General features: G+C 24.6%; 1 protein-coding gene across 1 annotated transcript in view; it reads left to right on the top strand.

Moving 5' to 3' along the window:
* The first annotated feature begins 1,765 nt into the window (after positions 1-1,765).
* LOC135924358 (uncharacterized) overlaps positions 1,766-22,411 on the top strand; it is a 71,885-nt gene continuing 51,239 nt past the window's right edge. The window contains exons 1-2 of the mRNA XM_065459415.1: positions 1,766-1,920; positions 2,777-2,882. Coding sequence (XP_065315487.1) covers positions 2,814-2,882 — 69 coding nt within the window. The 5' untranslated portion in view covers positions 1,766-1,920; positions 2,777-2,813. The remainder of the gene's footprint in view (positions 1,921-2,776; positions 2,883-22,411) is intronic.

Genomic DNA, 22,411 nt, shown 5'->3' with positions numbered 1-22,411 from the left:
TTTATGAAAGTTTCTTTATAGTGATAAAATTTGGATAATAGTGAATCGCTAACCAAACTTATGACCATAAATTTTTTTTAATTGTTACAATTCTTTAATCTGTCCAATCTAATTACACTATTAATAAAAAAAGCACCATAGACATATCGGATCTCATTATCGTTTATGTTTGTCGTAGTGATCTGCATCGAGCGTGATTTTTCAAGCCCGACCCAGTTTTCCTTTATAAAATTTGTTTGTTACGCCCCGATCCTGAACCAATTATTTGTCATATAAGGCTCAACCCAAAATAAAACTATTTAATGCACCCATTCCGGCCCGAATTTATTTATAGTTCTAAGTTACTCCTACCTATGTGGAGTTCATTTCATATGGGATATTTAAAATTTTTTTTATCTATAATAGTAGTTTTTTTTTATTTTTATGTAAAATTCATACTGTTAATATAAGTCGATGGTCAAACGGTATATATTTTATTTTTCAAAATTTGTCAAGCTTGATCGAATCTTTTTTATTCGACCCAAAAAAATTAAATTTATTTAAATACAATTAGTCTTTTTTTAAAATATAGTTTTACATCTATTGCATTTACAAACGAGTTTGTGATCATTCTACAAACAAATAAAAAATTATTGGCGTCTTGTTTAAAATATATTTTATAATTTAAGCATACCACAAATTAAAAATATTAGACCCAACCAAGCCCGAGACGAATTTCAAAAAAAGTTGGTGCCCGGACTGAAACTGCAGATCCCTAATTTTTGAAAGTGAAAGAAACATAAATTGAATACCTTTTTAATTGTAAAAATAATCTGAAAACAATGAAAAAAAATTGCGCTTTTTTTTAGTGTAAATTTTGAAAAAATTCACAATATTATATTTCAAAATTTTAGCCTAGTGTAAAGTTTTTTTTTAAAAATTTTAAGTCTGAACCGAAATTATTTTAAAAAATAGTTTGAGCCCTATTATTTTTCAGTTGGCTAAATATGGGTCTACTTTGCTTATGTTTAGTTTGTCGAAGTGCTTTTAAGACAAATTAATATTTCATATTTAAATAAATAAACAAATTTTTTTAAGTGTCACATTTCCTTAGATCCCACTTTGATATATCAAAAATGCTTGCAGCCATTATTTTATCAACTATGAATCACTCACAAAATCTATGTAATAATTGCATAAAATATAAAACCTTTAATTTTGTTTCTATGCCAATAATTTAAAATTTCAAAAAAATAAATATTTCAAAAAATGATCAAAATATTGTGAACGTATTTTATTTAATAGTTTATTTATTTGTATAAATAAAATAAAACATTATCGATATAAAAGAAAATAAAAAGAAATAATAAAATTTATTTATTGATTGGAAAAAATAAATAAAAATCAATCATGTGATAAATCGATTTAAAAAAAATTAAACGTGCCTTTTTTTTTCTTTAAAATTTAAGATTTATTCTTTTCTTTATTTTATTATCTTCTTTCTTTCTTTCTTCTGTGATCAAAGAATAAACTTAGGAAAAAAATAAAATAATTTTATATGTATAATATGGTAGCTCAATTTCCGGCATAAAGAAACGGGAGTAACTTGAGCGAAAATATTGGGTATTTTCGATGCTCAACTTTGAGAAGTTTGTAATTATTAAATTAGTTAAAGAGAGGATAGAAAAAATAAATGGCAATAAATAAATAAATTATATTTTTAAAATAAATATTGAAAAAAAAAGTAAAAAAAAAATTAATAAAAATGATTTTATTTTATTCTATTTTTTTGATTTATTTTTTTTTAAAAATAAAAATATACTTAAGTAGTTTATAAAGAAATATAAATCGCGATTACAAAAACATATTTTTTAAAATATTCATTTATAATAAATCCATGAAATTACCTTCAAAATCATGAAGATGCACAAATATTGAATGGTAAGAAATTATTTTTGATAAATTTATTATATATAAATAAATGATATTTAGAATATAATAGTAATAAAAAGCTAAAAAAGGATATAAATTATCACAAAAAATATATATATTTCCAAATTTACATAAATGCCCAAATTCAATTCTCCCAATGACTAATACCTTTAATCTGAATTAGCAGTTTTTAAGTTGTAATCAAAGTAGTATAATATTATCTTTTTTGAAAATCAAGGTGGTAAGACAGACGATTTTGAAAATATACCAAACGATTTTTTATATTTTTAGAATCAAAACGCTATCTTTATCAATTTTGTAAATAATATAATATAGATTTATTTTTGCTAAGAGAGTTTAAAAAAAGAGAAAATAAATGATTTGAATATTGATCTGCCTTATTTTATATTATCTTAAATACAACTCTTAATTTGTGATTGTTTTCCTGTTGTATATAAAAAGGCCAATAATAGTGATTCATTAATGGCACCTTACATATGTAGTGACTATTATGGTAATGATGGTTAACTTTGGAGCTATTTATTTTTATTCAATACAAAAAAAAATTTACTTTTTCTTTTTTTTTTCAGTTTCATTACATTATTAATACTTATTCTAATTAATTAAATTATTTTAATCTTTAATCAATACAAACAAATCTTTGTACATACTCTTTTGTCTATTTTATTTTCACTTTAAAATTTTTTTTTAATGATTTTAAGAAAGTTGTAAAAAAATGTATTTCGTTTGTGAATATTTAAAGGAAGGCAAAGCCTAAAAATAAAATATAAAAAATATATACTTTTATATTGATTTCAATTTATAAATTTTTTCTTATTTCTTATCTTTTTTTAAAAATTTACAGTCCGAATTTGATTTTTAGACGGAATTTTTTAAAAAAAATGGCCTCAACCCCTTTGCAACTGTCAACGCTCAACTTTTGGAAAACTTTTGATCTGCCAAAATTTCAAGTAATTATTTTTATAAATTGCAAAAGAGAAAGCAGATTATAAATATCTCATTTTATTAATTGATTTTGATAATATGGAGAAACAAAAATATTTATGGCAATACTAACATTTTATAATTTATAAATAATTTTCTTTATTAAATAAAATGGAAATAAAGTGAGATTTAATTCAAAACATTCCCATATTTTTTAATTCGTTTGTAAATAAAATTATTTTTAACAATTTTTTGCAAGTCGAATAATTTTATTTTCAAATAAATTAAAAAATATAGAAATGTTTTCCATCAAATCTCTGATCAACACTGTATTTTGATATTTCAAGTTTAATTTATAAGGGCATCAAATCTAATTATATTTTTTAAAAAAATTAAAAAATACAATATCACAACAAATAAATTGCATAAAAATAATTTTATTTGCTATGAATGAAAGTTGATTCAATATAGATAGATAGTTTATTTTCACATAACCGTTTGATTAGTTTAAAAAAAACAGATTGGTTTTGCAAATTTATCCAAACTTTACTCATATTTCACATTGGTTCATTTCCTTTTTTTGCCATATGCAAAGCATTTTTATTAAGAAATTCAATAGAATAATTTAAATACATTATACAGTTCAGTTGTAATTATAACACTAAAGAATTCTATAACTGTAAACTTGTGTTGGCTTGATTTAGTCTAATTAAAGTTTTTGCCAAAATAATATTATTCAAACCTTGAGATTTCGTTAATAATCTAAATCTATGAGCAAATCTCCAAGCTTGCTTAATATTTTTTTTTGCTAAAATATCTGGTTAAATGTGTTTAAAAATCGAGCCGTTAAATTTACAACATATAAACTATACTTTGAAATTTTAATTTTATTTTCGCCCTTTTACAAACTATCTTAATCGCGAAAACTTACTTTTTTATAATGACCCCCTCACCGTGACCTCCACTTTAGGAGGTCTCGATTATACATTCAATTCAGATTGAAAATCAATATTCTTTAAAATCACTTTTTTACAACCATTTTTTTTAATAATATAATTTTTTTAAAAATAGAGTTTCTTTTTTATAAAAAACTTGTATTATTTTTTTACAGGTATTCTAAAATAAATAATAAAATCTATAATCAATAAAATATCAATTATTATATGATTATCATCATCTAATATCTAATCTATCTCCCCTTTATTTGCTTTTGTATTGATTTATTATTTGTTTATCGGAAAAAAATATCCAATCAATAAATGCCTCGTCTTTTTGTTTTTATTAATGAGATGATTTTTTGATATTCAATTTTTTTTTGAGCAAATTATTTGTTTATTGATTTTATTTAAAAAATAACCTGAAGCAAAAAAGTGTTTAAAATAGATAATTTAAATTTGGGCATTTTCTATGAATTTTTTCAATTCACCCAATTTTTTCTTTTTATTTATTAATAAAATAGTAAATAATTTGATCTTATAAATTAATATTATCTAGAAATATTTTACTTTCTCTATAATATAATATATTTGTATTAACATTCATTTTTTTAACTATTATAATACGCAAATATTTAATTTAATATTTTTTCTTCTTTTTTTTTATCCTAAAACAATCGGAATTAAGATTTTTTTTTGTTGAAAATTATCCCAAAGCCTATATTTTCGTATCTTTTTAAAAATTTATTATACAGTCCTTATCCGACGCATGGTTTTTTATCATCCCAGATCTTTCTTAACGTCTTTATATCTTGTAAAACATTCAAAGGGAAGTCGAATATATGAAAGGTGAATGGGTGAATAAATGATCCATCTTGCTATTTTTTTTAAAATGGATAATTGGTATAATTTAAGTTTATTATATTTTGTCCTTGTTGGTTTAATAAAATGATTCAGGTTATTGTTTATTTTTAAAAAAAACTTTTAGTCCTGACTCGCAGTCCTGGGGTTTGGTGTAAGCAAGTTAATCTCCTATATATAGTATATAAAATGATGCCAGCCAAGTTAAAAAAAGAAGAGAAATTTAGGGTATAGATTTACTTGTCTGATTAAATCTCCTAATGTTTTAATTAAAATATTGTAATTGACTTAACTAGCTCTAAAAAAATGTAATCTATTTTATATTAGCTCTATTTTCTGTTTTTATTAAATCTTACCTAGTTGTATATGAATTCCTATATTATAAATGACCAATATAAATCGGAGAAAGAAAATACTTTTTATACTAGGCTTTTACCTATATTTATCATAAAATATTTCGAGGGGATTATTTCAAATAATAATATTAATTACCTGGCTAAAAATACAACCAATATTTTTTTCCTAAATTTAATTTGTTTAATACCTAAAAATTATTAGACATTTTATCATCCAATAGTTTGCATAATTTATTTCGATAATTTTTTTTATATTTAATGAGCATGGTCAGTCTAATAATTTTTTTATTCAAATTGAACCTTCAAATATATGATGCATGAAGCATGCATTATACGTTTAACTAAAATATCCTCTATACCTAAATAAAACTATTAAAAAAAGATGTTTGATCAAAATTAGATATATTTATCTGAATAGTAACAAATAATTGCAGTTTTTTAAAAAAATATACCTTTATGTTTGCATTATTATATAATTCGATATAGTATATGTAATTTTTCTTGTAATTATATTGATATAGGTAAAAAAAAAATTAAAATGATAATATAATATTTCTGAGTTTGATAAATAATGATTAAATATTTAAGAATTATCATGAATAGTGAATAGCTTTGAATTTTTAGGTCCGTCATAAATAAAATTATTTAATAATTTTTTTATAAATAACAGAATTGTTTAAAAATATATTTCCGGTATAATCGGAGGAATCCATAAATTTTATTTGGAAATATTTGGAAAATGCCTTTTATCTAAAACTAATGGTTACCCTGGTTAGATTATAAAAGATTTCTCAAAATATATACAATTTACTGCTCGCTATAAATCAACTCAGGCGCGTACGCAGCGGGGCAAATCCTCTCCCCCCCCCCCCCAAGCCAAAAAATGCAGATGCCGGATATATTTTTCAAAAATATTATTGTTTATATTAATTTATATTTGTTAATATTTATTCCTATCTCATATTAATTATATATTTAATTACATTTATTATCACATTCATCTACTATGTTATTTTATCAATTAATTTCGATTTTAAGTTTTCCGGCGTAATATTTACTTATTATTTTCAAATTTTTATTGGCGTAATTTTTATCTTCCATTTTCAAATTTCTAGTCAAAAAATAATTATTTCTGAAACTTCTTGTCCAACAGGGAAAAAGAAATTCCAACCTCGTCCAACGAGATAGAGTCTCTGCCATCAAGCAGTAACAGCTTTTAAGGAGTTAGAAGAGCCAATTATTTGCTATTACTGAAATATCACAATGGCCTTAAAGAAATATTTCCACAGAAGCAAGAAAATTATTGGATTCAATGCTTACTCCAAATTTTATTTCTCATTAGAATGTATTATTTAATTATACAACTATTTTAAGTATTTCAAATACATGACATTGACTTGATTAAGAAGATGAGAATAGCGGAGAGCATTTTATCAGAACTCAAGGAAATTAGGGCTAATGTTGATGAAGAATTTCATAATTTATTGTTGAGTCAAAAGCAGAGCTATACGTGTTTAATATTTGTCTCCCTCGACTTGCAGCAAGGCAAGCTCATCGTTAAAATATTAATATAGGATCAGTAGAAGAGTGCATCTATATATTTATATCTTAGATATATTTATAACCCAAATAAATGAATGGTTTTTAATTCATCGTGCAACACTTACCAATCTGAAAATATTACTTCCACATAAGCCTTCCCAACCTTTTTCAGATGGTGATAGAAAAAAATATTTGTTAGATTTTTATCATGAAGATGTTAAAGTATCTTATGATGCCTTATTAGTTGAATAACTATGTTTATAAGATTAACTATGGATGATATAGTCTCAACCATGTATTAAAAGGGTTTATATATCTTAGCAACTCTTCCTATTAGTAAACTAATGAGAGAACATTCTATTTTTTAAGAAGAATAACAGAGCTCTGTAGAGGTACCATTTTTAGGGCACGGATCGGATTTTTTTTAAAAAAATTTTCAGGCCCGGCCCGGCTGTTTTTAAAATAAAATTTTAATGACCGGCCCTGATTTTTAAAAAATAAATTATATTTATTTTTGATTTTTATAGCTAATAATAACTATTTCAAATATAGGCTGTTTAAAAAATATACAGCAAGGCCCGGATATTTTTTTAAAAAAATTCAGGCCCGGCCCGGGTGTTTTTTTAAAAAAAAATTAAAATACGGTCCGATCCGGGGGCCGGGCCTGCAGGTCTCTGAAAAACATATTAAGAAGTACAACTTCTGAAAGTAGATTGAAAGGTTTGGATTTTTTGAATATAAATAGGCATTTGACAACAAGCAAGGATGAGATAATTGGAAAATTAGCACAATCCCAACGAAGATTTTTTACATTGTAAATATATAACACACAAAATACAATTATTCCTAAGAAACTTCTGTGTAATAATTTATATTTCTAACATTTAAATTTTTTATACTTTATATATAAATTTTAAAGGCTCAAAAAATTCAAATTTTTATTTTGTGTCATTTAAGTGATTCTTATAATGGTTATATTCACTTTATATTTTATAATTCACATTGTTTTTCATATACTGCCAATTATATCCGTTTAGTATTTTTTAATTCAGATTTATTTTATAGTTTTTTATATGCCGATTTATACATATAAATTTTTTATAATTCACATTAATTTAAAATTGTGTATTAGAAATAGTTATTAGTCCTAATAAATTTATGCTTGATATTTTTAAAAAACATTAATATTTCTTGAAAAAATTTATTATCCCCCCCCCCCAGACCAAATTCCTGCGTACGCGCCTGAATCAACTATGTTATGATTCTCTTATGGGATACAATACAACTCCATCCAGGTATGTTTACTAAAAATAGTTAATTGATTAGAATTCTTTCTTTGATATGCTATAATTTCTAGTTAAAATTTGAATAAAATAATCTACAGAATACGAAGTCCATATTAATTTTATTTCATTTACTTTACTATATTTGATTAACTTTCAAAACAAATTTCTTGGATAATTCACAACTTACATTAGTTGCACGAAGAAATGTAAATCTTGATCGATTATCAAAATATTCAATCTTAATTTTTTATAGGATTTTAATGGAATATTAATCTAATACTCGTCTTTGGCCGGAACCTCTACCACGTGGAGGGGATACATGAAAAAATTGCTATTATAATTAAGGAGTAAGGAGTTATGGAGAAGCTATCGTCAATTAAATTAGTTAGTGGGGGGGGGGGGGTACTTTGACTTGGATTTCATTTTTTGCTAATTTTGATTGGTAGAGGATACAAGGACATCTTCAGTGATTTAAGGAAGTATCCCTTAGCTCAGATAACCTTCCTTGGATGTTTGCATAAAGTATGAGTTTTTTTGGAATCCATATTAAATATATAAAGTATAGAGAAAGAGCAATTTTCTGCAACTGTATTGAAAGGGAATTGAAGTTAGCTATTAGTGTATTTTTAAGATAAAATTAATTACATTTTGTTGCTAAAAAGTAACTGTAACTAGTTAATTTGGAAATAATTACTTTCATTTTTTGAAATGTAAAGACAAAGTCCTTATACGCTACTTTTGATATGATAAATTTGTATATATATTATATATATCATTCTATTTTTATACGATGATTTCTCAAATTTAAAATTACTGTTTATTAAATATAATACCAATACATCGAGCACTCATGTACGTTTGTAGAGCCAGACCCAGAAACAGGCTCTACAATGGTCTGGGCCGCCAAAATTAGACTATTTTAAGGGCAGCCAAATTTAGATTTCTGTGAAATATATTTGAAAAAGCATAAATTATTCTTAATATTATCTCATCATTCATTTATTTATTATACAAATTTATTTTATTTTGATATAAATAATTTAAATATTGCCTATTCTACGCTACTTATTTATGGTCCCGTTATGACGACTTTTTATGATTCTTTTAAAGCTTAGGATTGTTTTAAATCTTTATGGAGTTTAAGGGCCGCTGAATTCATTCTCGCCCTGGGTCGCTAGAAGTCGAATATTCGAGTATTTATTAGCTAACTATCATTTCAATTATATTTTAAAAAATTCACCAGCCCATGATACACAATAAAAAAAATTTATTTTTAGGTTTTTGGAAGTGTAACTATTTATCAACATTATAATTAGAATAACTTGAAATGTATTTTTTTTTCTTCACATGATAAAATATTATCATGAAATATGAACGTGAACGTGAACGATTTCTATTTGTACAAATTTGTTTTGTAGTTTTATTTTAATTTAATGAGGTCGATCATTAATTTTTTTTATCATGGGAAAATAGATTATAAAAATATCTAGCTACAATATAAATGGCCTTAACTATAAATATTTTCTTAGGGAGATCACTGGGAGAAGGGGATTGATTATTTTGGCTGATTTTGATTAAAAATTTTATATATCGATCGATTTCGACCGGAAATTGCATATTTCGTTTACTTTTGATCATTTATTTTATAAATATGCGGATTGGAATATGATTTAGGTAAAAGATAAATAAAAAGATGCAGCTCATAATATAAATATATAAATAATAATAAAATGACTAAATTAGGTAGTATTAATAATTATATACAATAGTAATAGTATTGTTAAACGGCTCGATTTGAGCATTTTTAAAAATGGCTAACTCAATGTTTTAGCCAGAAAAATATTGCCTAAACCTCGAGATTTAGCTAATAGATGTCAAAATCTTTGTACCATCTATGGCCAAAATCTTTAGGTTTGCGTAATATTTTTCTGAATAAAATATTGAGTTAGCTGTTTTTAAAAATTAAGGGGGTTCGGAGTTGAGCACCGCGTGGAAAATATGATTGGGAGATATTGTGCGTTATAATCCGTTTATATTAAAATCTAGGCAAAAGTTTGCTTTCATTTCTTTTAAATTGTTGAACCCCCCTCGGTGAATATTATTCTTCTATAATCATCTCAGAAATTTCTTTTTCTATTTTAAAAAGCCCGCGAAAATATCCTAAAAATCGACGAATAAACAATATTATAGACATATTTCATTTTTTAATCAAATCTTCACATAAAAAAAAATTTATGCAGGACGTGATAGCTTCTTTCATTTTGTTTACAACTTGATTTCTCATTTGGTTAACTGATTGAAGAATTATTAAAGACTAATCAGTCACTAAATATTAGCCAAACCAGATATTTTTATTTTCCATTCTGGTATGATACCAATTTTGGCACCATATATTATTTTGCTAAATATTTTTTATCTCTATATTGTCTACAGAAATAATTCACAATTAAGCATATACCTTCAGGCGCTTTTTAATCTTAAGGTTGACCAAAATATGTTCCTAATAATTTTTCCCGTTTTACTGCCTACTATAGTGGTCACAGCATAAATAGGCACATAACATTGGCTTATATTTTAGAATTGTTGTTTCCATTCAGGTAACTTTTACGAAGATGATATAATAATATTACATATTTTAGAACAGCAAAATAAAAATAACCTCGAGATTATTATAAATGCTTAATCATATTTTTTCGTAGGCGGGAGCGGGATTTGATCTTGGCAAATGGGGATTTGGGGGTTGAATTCCCAAATATTTTTCGTAAAATCCCGTCCCCTTAGCATAATTTATATGCTATTAAGGTTAATTATGTATATATTTTTATTACAATTCACTTATAAGTATATAAAAATGGCTAAAAACGTAAAATCGGCAGTATTTCTATTAGGGGAGGGAGGGGGGGGGTCAAAATTAGGTGAGGTGGAGTGGAATCTTCAAATACTCCCCCTTAGAGTTAAGGGCCTGGATAATATAATACTTTGAAATACAAAAATTAGAGCATTAATTAAAATATTTATATTTATTCAATCAAAAAATTTTTTTTATGATAATTTCCAAATCATTACTCAATTACCCATTTAAAATAAATAATTAACAATTGATTTTGCGTTGCCAATTTAAAAAAAAAATTAAGAATAAAACCTTGAAGATGCGACCATCTTAGTAATAGTAAGTTACCTCACTTCCGCAAAAGTTGTAATCGGCTCCAATAAAATTTCCGAAATATTTATAAAGAAAAATTTTTTATATTAAAATGGTGGTGAGGTGGACTACCTCGAAAAAAATTATACGAATCGCCCATAAATTGTTAAGAAGGTTTTAACTTGCATTCAAATTTGATTCTCATTATTTTATTTATAAAATATTAATGAGAAAAACTTTTTGAAATTGAACAATGAAATCATTATCTTTTACCAAATAATTCGCAACGTAAACTATCTAAAATATTTTTAATTTATATAAAAATAATTTTTTTTTCTCATGATTTATTCAATCCTATTTTTTTTTAAATATATTTTAAATAAATATTTTATTTTACGTTCTTATTGTAATATTAATATTTCCAACTAATTTTTGAGGTATTCAAATTATTTTCTCATTGTAAAAAAATTTATATTTTAATTCACAACTTGCAAAGATAACTTGACTAATTTTGATTGATAATTTGAGATGATAGCACATAATTTCGGCAATAAAATTATATAATCTATAAAAATAATTATTATTTTTTTGTATCTAACCAATCATACTTTTGAAGACAAAATAAATTCATGATTTTTAACCAAATATTTGTTTATCTTCTTAAAAAATCTAATTTGAGCATTATATTTGGTCTCAGTCAGTGGCATTTTTAGATTTTCCTAGCATTCAGGCGGATAACATAAAAATTTTTCTCAAAAATGAGTTTTGCTCGAATAGTATAGTCGTGCTTAAAATGCCTTGACGAATGAAAGCAGTATAGTCGTGCTTAAGATGTCTTGACGAATGAAAGCCACCGTTAGGTGAGCAAAAGGTGATTAGCATCCCTAAAAATTACTTAACTACCTCTATTTTATTTTAACACTTTTAAGGGGATTGACTAAATCGAAAATTCCCCAAACATTTATAGTTTCAATCCATTCCTTAGTTTAATATTTTAAAACTGTTTTAATTCCTTTCCGGTTATTTTTTTGAAAGAATTTATATTGGTTGGTTCAAGTTTATTAATTTTGGATTTTAAAAATTAATCATTATGGGTATTATTTTGGAAAACTAATAATCTAATAAAAAAAATATTTTATAAAAAATCAAGCAAAAATTTTAAGAAAATAAGTTGAATCTTTATATTATAAAACATGCATGCATAACAAATAATTAAGTGACATAATATAACCACAAATAAATTTGTACGATTTTAAAAAAAAATATTTATATTATGTCAATCATTTTAAAAAATAAATAAATGTAATTTCAAAAACCGGTTTAAACCGACTCGAAAATATTTATAACGTGTTGGTTCTACCCTCTCATAATTTTCTTGTTACGATTCAAAAAGTTTATCGGTTTTTTCGCATTTTGCATTAGTGATCTGCATCTGGCCTAATTTTTCAAGCCCGGCCCGGTCCGATTTTTTTTTAGAAAAGTTTTGCCGGCCCGGCCCGAACCCGAAATTAAAAATGTTTTGCCGGCCCGGCCCGAACCTGAAATTTTTTTTAAAAAAATTTACCGACCCAGCCCGGCCCGAATTTATGTAAATATAGAAATTAATCTTTATAATTACTCAAAATAAAAGACATATGTTATATATCGTTTAGTTTCAATAAATAAAATCAAATATTTTTATTTTACATAAAAAATTCAATATAAAATTGATAAATTTAGATATATTTAAAAAAATTCCCAAGGTCCGACCGACCCTGCCCGATTATTTTAAATAGAATTAGGCCCCGGGCCTGGTACAGGACCGGGCCTAATTTTGCAGATCTCTAGTTTGCATAACAAAAAATATGCCATTTTTTAAAATAACTTTTATGAACATCCCATAATTAAAAAAAATAAACTTCTTGGCACCCCTAAATTATAAAAAAAAACACTAACACCTCTGATAACAACAAAATATATTTATATTCTAATGATAAAATCAGCTCCACAAATATAAGATTGAAATAACGTATGATAGATAATAAATCTCTTCGTTGCTAAGCCACTTGCTTTGGGAGATAAGCGTTTGCAAATAACTGATATTCAGCCACTTGCTTTGGGAGATAAGCGTTTGCAAATAACTGATATTCAGGGAATTGTTTATTTTTAAGACCTAACCGAAGACCGCAACAACAAAATCGAGCCATATAACCGATTCTAGAGTCGAGCCATATAATCGATTCTAGAGATAAAAGAGGCTCAATTCGGTTCACACCTAGAAACCCGGACCGTTGATGCTCTACCCCCTTTCCAGTAATATTAAGAACTACAATTGACAAGTAAAATATAGATTTATAGGTAGTATAAGGTCTTTCTTTTCTTTCTGATAAAAATTTACTAAATAAAATAAAAGCTAATTAAAAATGGCTTAGTAAAAGAAAATATGAATTTCTAATAAAAATGGTTTATTTAACTCGTTTATTTATTTTTTCTTCTAAAGACGCCAATAATCAATCACGACATAAATTTTAAATAAATTGAGAAGAAAAAGAAAGTAAACGTTATTTATTAATTTAAAACTAAAAAAACTTTATTTATGGACCTTGCTCTGATCATATAATAAGTGGCATTTATAAGTTTGATCCTTTTTCGAAATCACATTTTATCCTATGTTTGAAAGGGGAGAGATAAATCATTAATAATTACTTCTACATTAATATATTTTAGTTTAGCTAATATCGTCTATTACTTTACTGCAAATTGTTTACTATAATAGCTTGTGAAAAAAAAAATTGCGAACAAATTTTGAAATAAAAGGCAAAAAAATTTAAAATTTGTCACGAAATATTTATATACATATTTTTTTTTCCTCAAATATTAAAATTTTTTTTTTCTCAAATATTTAAAATATATATAAAAAATTGATAAAAAAATATATGTTTATAATCAATATGAAAATTTGTTTTATGTTTTTTAAATCAGCTTAGCTATTTATTTACGTTTCATTGGTAAATTTTTAGATTAGTCGTGTTAGGTAGGGCCATATTGATTAAAAAAAGTAATATTATTTTGTAGAATAATATTTAAAATAATCTTGATTTGTTTTATGAGGTTTTACTTTAGGACAGAACTGGTATTCTTAGCTGATAACTGGTTTCTACAATTTATTATCTCCTAATTCTTTAACTAATCATGTTATCCATTTGATCGAAATTCTCTGTTATGAACCTCTCACGATTTCGTTACTTTTCGCAAAAAATAATGTTCTAAGGTTATAACTGTTTTAGTTTTAATTTATTATTTTTTTAAAGATTCCATTTTAAATGGCATTTAATTTATTATTCCGAATACCGAGGCTGAAAATTTGAAATTTGTCTAATTTTTTTAAAAAAATTATTAATTAATTTTAAAAAGTTTCGAATCAAGAATTAGCATTAGCATCAATTCATTTGCTTAAATTGTTATTTTTTTTAAAAAAATTAAAATATTTAAGGTCATATATAGAGATAAATTTTTTTAAGAAAGAAACCATACTGTTTCAAATTGGCTCTTACATTCAATATAATATATTTTAATAATTTTTTTTAAAAAAATTTATTCATGCCGAAATTTTATTGTTTAATTTTTAGTAATTAAAAAAGTTAACTAAGAAATAATAACTTAACTACTTAAAATTTTTGTTATTATTACAATACATATGTTTTAATAATTTAACACAAATTCTCAATTTAAACAAAAAAAATATTGACCAAAAATTAATGAGTCAGTTTTAAACTTAAAATGCGATATAATTTTTTAAAATGTATTAAGCTATCAATTTGTGCCAAACTTATAATAATTGTATGTCTGTATTATATACTAATTTTGAATTTATGTATTATAATTACACCACTAGCTATTTTATTGTCAATAAAATTTGTTTTTAGAATAATAATTATATTCATTCCTTTTTCCCCCTTATTTGATAACTTAGAAATTGATATTTTTATGGGCCTTAAAGGTCGTGTTATATCACGAATCTATTACCAAGACTTCTAAAGGAGACTCGCTAATAAAACATATAATCCATATTTAATCTCCCACCCCCCACCTCCTCCTTCAATAAAATTTATAATTAATTTGGTTTCCTTTGGCAGCTGAATTGTAAGTTTTTGAGAATATTTTCACCATGTATTACTAATAGATGCTAGATTTTCAAGGAAATATTTAATCCTATTCGTATTATTTATGCTGAACAAAAGGAAATGATATCGGTTTCATGACTGGATTGTCATTGTCAACTTAATATATATGAAGAATTAACCGATAATCATAACCCCAAGGCCTCTTTTAACTTTCACGTGGCATACTGGTTGGAGAATTTAACAAGACATCAGAATTGAACCATTTATCGCAACCTTGAATATTTTTCGATTCTTTTGAAAAATCAAATAATTGACTATTCTATCCATGCGAACGAATAGTAAAATGTATTATTCTTATTCGATTTGTGTTTACTATATTCGTTCAAAATAATTGAATATGAATAATTCGATTTATATTTCCTTTTTAATAGGCATTGTATTGAGAATGGTTGTTAATTGGATAATGATAATTTTAAAAGTTTTAAGTAGTGTTGAAACGGCTAACTCAATATTTCATCCAGAAAAATATTAAGCAAGCCTGAAGATTTTGCTCATAGAAGCAACAAAGGTCTAGACATATATTATCGAAATCTCGAGGCTTAGGCAATATTTTTCTGGCTAAAATATTGAGTTAGGCGTTTGAAAAAATTAGTTCAAAACGAGCTATTTAACAACACTAGTTTTGAGCGATAACTATCCGAGTATATGCTCGAAATTTTGTTGTTAATCGCTTAATTATTTATATATTTTATAGAAATAAAATTTTCCTCTTTTTAAGGATTAAAATATTTAGTTATAGATTTTGAACGTAGTAATTTTAGTGTCCAAATGATTTATTGGATCAAAAAAATTTATTTATTGATTTTTGTTTCAATGATAAAAAAATGATATTTTTTTTAATTGAAAATCATCTATAGATATAATATTTTTGTTATAAATGAAGCATAACTAATTTTTTTTATTTTATTTTATTTTTTTAAAAATTATTTTATCACTAAAATATTTAAAATCAAAACGCCTTTTTAGCTTTTAATAAAAGCGTTATGCCACAAATACAATATTATTGTAAGAACTAAAACTCCTAATTTGAACATCTGATGGATGGGAACCAAAATTTTTCACAAATTAATCACATGCCCATTTTATTAGGATTAAGATAAATGATATTTTATATAGATATTGAACTAGGGCATAATTATTAAAAAATTCTTTAAATTTTAAAGAAGCAAAATTCTATAGGTTTTACTGTAATCCTAATTTCCATATCTTTTTGATTTTTTAAGGATTTTATTTGAAATATTTAGATAAATTTTTTAAAAAAATCATGATTATGACTAAATTTTCTAAATTTTAATTTGTATGTATTCAAAAACTTATCAATTTCTTTCCTATCTTCATTAATTGAAAGAAAAAAATTCTCAAATATTTGCCACAGATGAGCTAACTAACAATTCTTTGGATAATTTATTTATAATTATGTTAGAAAAGGGTTTAAATTAAAAAAAATTCAATTGAAGAACATAAATTATTGATAGAAATTTTAAAATAAAATAATTATTACCATTATTTTTTAATCTAAAAAATAAAATTTTATAATTAGATGATAAATACATTATAAATAAATGAATATTTGAGGTTAAAATTCTTTCTATTACGGGCTATTGTAGTTATCTATTATATAATATGCAATTTTTTTATTGCAAAAGGCCCCATTTTTCTAATCATGTAAAATTATCATTATTGTTTTTTTTCCTTACTTCGTTATTATAAATTTTAAAAATTAACATATGTTTTTATATAACTTTTTTAAATTATAGTTTTTAAATTTATTAATTTTATAAAATTAAAATTTATATTATAGTGTATTATAAAATTTTTCCCCATATTTTTGTTTTTATTTTTGATCAAAAGATAGGAGCTAAAAATTAAGTATTATGTATAAAAAGTTTAGAAATTTTAAAGATGTTATAATACTCAGAGAAAAGAGTAATCGCAATAAGTAAGAAAAACACAAAGTATATTCTCAAAATATGATTTTATTGTAATCGATAAAGTATAGATAATTTTTTTTAAAAAAATATGTGAAATTATAAAAAAATTATGAGTTATTTCATTTATAGATAAATACTTTTTAGCTATTTTAGCTTAATTTTTCTTCCAAATATGTTTTTTTTACATATTTTGAATTTGAACCCCCTCTTCATATCTTGAGTTATTTTTTTTACTAAAGAAAGAATTAAGCTCCTTATATAAATTTCATAAGCTATATAAAGAATATATCATAATTCATAAATCATAATTTTATGATATTTTTTGAAATAAATAAAATTATCAATATCGCGTCAAAATTAGATGTAACATTTTTACACGAATTACTTAGAGGGAGAACTAGTGTTATTAAAAAGCTCGATTCGGGCCGATTTAAGAATTATAACCAAAATAAAATTATGTAAGCATGGAGATTTTGCTCATAGATGGTAGAAAAGTTTGTACATCTATTTGCCAAATCTCGAGGCTTACATAATAATATTTTGGCTAAAGCTTCGGGCCATTTTTAAAAATCGACGCAATCAAATTAAAAAACTAGAAAACCATTGTTTTTGCCAGTAATATTACTTAGAGAATTTTATCGAATTTGACTTTTAAAATTTTTATTTATTTATCAGAAAAGGAAAAAAATAAACTACATAAAACCTTGAGTTTTAAAATATATTCCTTTATCACTTTGGCTTTTTTATCTTGTGCTTTGATTAAAATGAAGGACTAGATTTATAAGTCAAATATTTACCGGTGGAAAAAAAAATATAAAGTATACTCAGAATAAAATCCAATCTAAAAGTAAGTTTTAGAAATCGGAACAGTATAATAATATATATTTTTTTAAAAATGACCTGGAAACTGCTACCGTTTTTTAAACAAAGTAAAACGAATTTATTATGAATTTCCAAATAATATAAAAGTTGAATTTTTTATATGTGGATCATTTTAGAGGGGTTTATTTAGTTTTATAAATTTTCCAAAAACTTTTTTTCATTGCATTATTAAAACAGAGTTAGGCCACCGGTTTAAATCTAAGAAGTAAGAAATATTTTTTTGAGATATTTAAGAACTAAAATCAGATCCCATTTACCAAACTCTGCTAATAACACTAAATCTATTATGGTTTCTAATAAATTTGATTAATAATGAGTAGTTTTATCCGCTTTCAGGGACGTGCAGGCCCGGTTTGAAACCTCCGTCGGGGTCTTAAAAATTAAATTGTTGTAATCGGAAGGATGTTAAAAAATGATCGAATATTTAACTAATTAGCCAAGTCAATATAAAAAAACTGGACTGACTTGCAGGTCTCTGAGAAATATATTAATGGTGATTTTTCGATTTTAAAGCAATTAGGCAGGTTATATTGAGTTGGATTTTATAGATATACAATCCAACAAATATTATAGGAAGTTTTTTTTGATATATTAATAAATAAAAATTGGATATAAGGAATTCCCTTCAGGATATTAATAATTTTTTTTTAAAAAATCATTGTTTTTCTTCCTATACATAACAATAAATTATAGTGGTGTGGAATTTAACTTAGTTTAATCTGGATATCTTAATCTTTTTTTTCTCATTTTTTATAAAGACAAAAAAAAGGATATATTGAATCAGTTTTTTCATATCTATCAAATAATTTAAAAGACACATTTAAAAAAAATAATAGAGATTTATTATTTTGCCTGGCTTCATCAATTAACCCATCATCATTTTTAGCTCGCCTTTTCTGGAAAAATTGGAACCCACCTTTTACAAAAAAACAATCTGATTAATGAATGTATCAAATAGTGCTGTTGATCAGCCTGGTTGTGCTTAAACTCACTTCGACTTGAGAATTTTTTTATTCGAAAGTCGGGTGCTATATTTTTAAATCCTCCAATTTCGTTTGATTAAGCTGCTAATTAACTACGCCAGTCCTAAATATGCTTGTTAGACATTGTTCTCTAACATAGGTAGTACGATACAGTTGCCATCGAAATTTAAGAGAAATAACAAGATAGTCAACATACATAGTCAGTGTAATCCATTTTATAATTGAATTATTATATATTTAAGTAGGGGTGTCTCAACGTTATTGTCTAAGGGGGTTTTACCTTTCAGAGTAGGGTTAAAGGGGTCTGGAATTAAGTATAAATGGTTTCTTTACACTTTAAAAAAAATGATATTTTCGGGTTTGACTTTGAGATTGGCTTATCCTTTTAAGATTTAATCGGTATTGTAGATTTTATATAAAATAATGGGAGAACCATATTTTTTTTCAAAAAAATTTAAGTTGTTTTCAAATATTTTTGATAAGAGAAAGATAATTTTTATTAAAAATATTATAAATAATTATAACATTTTTCATCTTTTATATCCGTTCAAAAATTGAAATCTATATAATATTATATAATAATAATTTCTAGCTAAAATAATTCAAATTGTATGATTTTGATTATTCATATCCAAAGCCAAACCTGATGAATATGATCAGGATACTTATTTTTAAATTATATCCAAAATAATTAATTATTACTATTAGGCATAAACGTCATAATTTAATTTGCATTTATAGCTTCTTTCATTATATAAAGAAATTAATAAATTATTTTTTATTTAATTTTTTTTACCGTAGGATGGACACTACCACAAATCACTTTCATTTTTCCTAAAGTAGGATAAAAATTTTCTAAATGTTAAAAAAAATATTGAAAGTGTTTTTTTGACTAAAAAAAGAGTCCTAGTCATATTAAGCAACGCAGCCTAAACTGGGAAACATTTTTTTAAATTTGTTTTCCATATTTTCAAAATTCCTTTAAACAATTCTCATAATTTAGTCAAAATTTTTTTAAATGGAAATTTTAAAAATCCGGGCTGGGCATGGAATTTGACATCTTTAGGTCATATTATCGAGTAAAGGTTAGGAGTTTATTCAGAATAGTATAAATATATTTAATTATCAATTACTATAGCAATTTTTAACTTAAACATTTAAATTATAACTTTGCAATTTTTCGTCCCTTTTACCTTATATTATATATATCAAGTGAAACATCGTTGTTATTCGTGATCATTACTCAAATAAATTCGTGTTTTCATTGGTCTATTTATATAGGGGGAATCTTAATTAATTAAATATTTCCAGTTTTAATGTTTTCCCACTAACGTTTAAAATTTACGATCACTTAAGAAAAGTTTATTTGGTGTTTTTTAAATTTAGAATCGAATTAAATAATAAATCGAGGGGGGGGGGGCGAAGGGTTTATTTATATTTGTTCAAATTATATTTTAATGTGCAAATTTACCAAGGGGGATATTTTCCGCCCATGTTCTTTGCCTACGACAATGATATATACTATTGACCTGTATCGGGCCTAGTTTTTAAACTCGGCCCGGCCCGAAATATATTTTTAAGAATTTGTCTTTCCGGCCCGATTCTGAGTAATTGTTATATTTGTCCAGCCCGACTCGATATAAAAATTTTTTGTCCTCCCGGCCCGAATTAAATCAATTTCAAAATGGTTTTATATTTTTACACTGAGCATAATCTAGTTTTTGATCATTTTACAAACCAATAAAATATTGACGCGTTTTTTTTTGCAAAAATTTTAAAATATAACAATTTTATTTTAAAAATTTAGGCTCAACCCAACCCAACCCAAACCGAATTTTATTTTAAAGAAAATATGTCATATACTTTGCAAATTTATAAATAGCTTAATCATTATTACAGGCGCTTCTTATTTAATTTGCATATTTTTTGAAATTTTTTTTTATATTATCAAAGTTTTTGAAATAAAAAGAGTATTGACCATTTCGAATAACGCTTAAAAATATAAATTTTTAAATATTTGATTCGTAATACAACATTATCGCAAATTTTTTGCTCATTTATTATTACCATGACCCATAAAATTTGATTTAAAAAAAATTATAATATCATTTATTTTATCGCAAACAAATTTTAAAATTAAGAAAATGGTCGAAATCATTATAATACTATATTATATATTAAAAATATATATTAGATCTGAACAATTGCCCAATTTTTCAAAATTTGTTCCTTCGTGAACTAATTTTATACATCTTAGCATCTACGCGATAATACCAAACTCACATTGATGAATTAATAAATATATTATAATAAAAAATATCGTTTTAATTCAAAATCATTCTAATATTACGGTGTTAACTTTTTATGAATTTTCAATTTTTTTTTGTCATGTGATTTTTGTTATTTCATAAGCGATATTCTTTTATAAAGACAATAGTATTATTTTTTTAGGGAGACCAAATTATGTAATATATTTTGATTATTTATATTATTTGATATTGATTATCATTATATTATAACCATCATTTGGAACGATAATTGCTCAACTCAAGGAATTTTCAACTGTAAAAATTATTTTTAATTAGGTGAAATATATTTAAAATTAAACAAGTATCTGAAGTAAGGAGCATGATTAAAGGTTAGAGAGATATGGGTTAAAGATAAGGTTTGAGCGATATGACTTAGGGTTTAGATTGGTATTTTAATAAAATTTACTTTTTAGTAATAACCTGTCAAACCTGGTCATACGATTATAAATAGACGAATATAAATTTAAATAAATATGTTGTAACGGCAATTTCCTTGAGTTTTGGACTATAATCATTTAGAACTTAGACTTAAAAGGGTTCCGGGTCTAAATAAATATTTTTAATCGATTAAATTCCCTAAAAGTTTTAGATCCAGTTTTTGGATTTAACAAGGTTCAGGCTTCGGTTCCAAACTCATGTTGAAATAATGGAAAAATTTAAACGATGAATAAACCCTCTAAAATGAAACATTTTGAACAATATAATGGAGCTGGTTCCTGAAAATTTTAATATGGGTTTTTGTTCCTGTTCTTATATCCAATTTCCGCTTCCTGGCTTCTAAACTTATATTATAATTATAAAAAGGTACTGGTTAACATAGCGTCTTATTTTGTTTTTTCAAATTGATATATTAGGCTTTCTAAAAAACTCCATTTTTTTAAAACTCTTTGCTTCAAATAAAAATACCTTAATAAAACTTAAAAGATATTAGAGTTCCACGGACCGACGTGAATAGTTTTGGACCTAACTGTTGGACAACTTATGAGAAATATTTATGCTTGAGTTTAAAATTAGCAAATATTTGTTAAGCTTCGAATTATCTTTTTCCTTCATAAAAGACCAGGTTGGACAACTTGTACAAAATTGTTTTACGGTCCAGGCCAAAAAATCTCGTTGAAATTTTCAATTACCTTTAAAATGCATATATTCGAAATTGGCTTCATTT

The sequence above is a fragment of the Gordionus sp. m RMFG-2023 genome, chromosome 2, assembly GCF_954871325.1.
Source record: "Gordionus sp. m RMFG-2023 chromosome 2, tfGorSpeb1-WG-v2, whole genome shotgun sequence".
Classification (NCBI taxonomy): domain Eukaryota; kingdom Metazoa; phylum Nematomorpha; class Gordioida; order Chordodea; family Parachordodidae; genus Gordionus; species Gordionus sp. m RMFG-2023.
The sequence above is the reverse complement of the archived record's forward strand: the minus strand, read 5'-3'. Positions and strand labels throughout refer to the sequence as shown.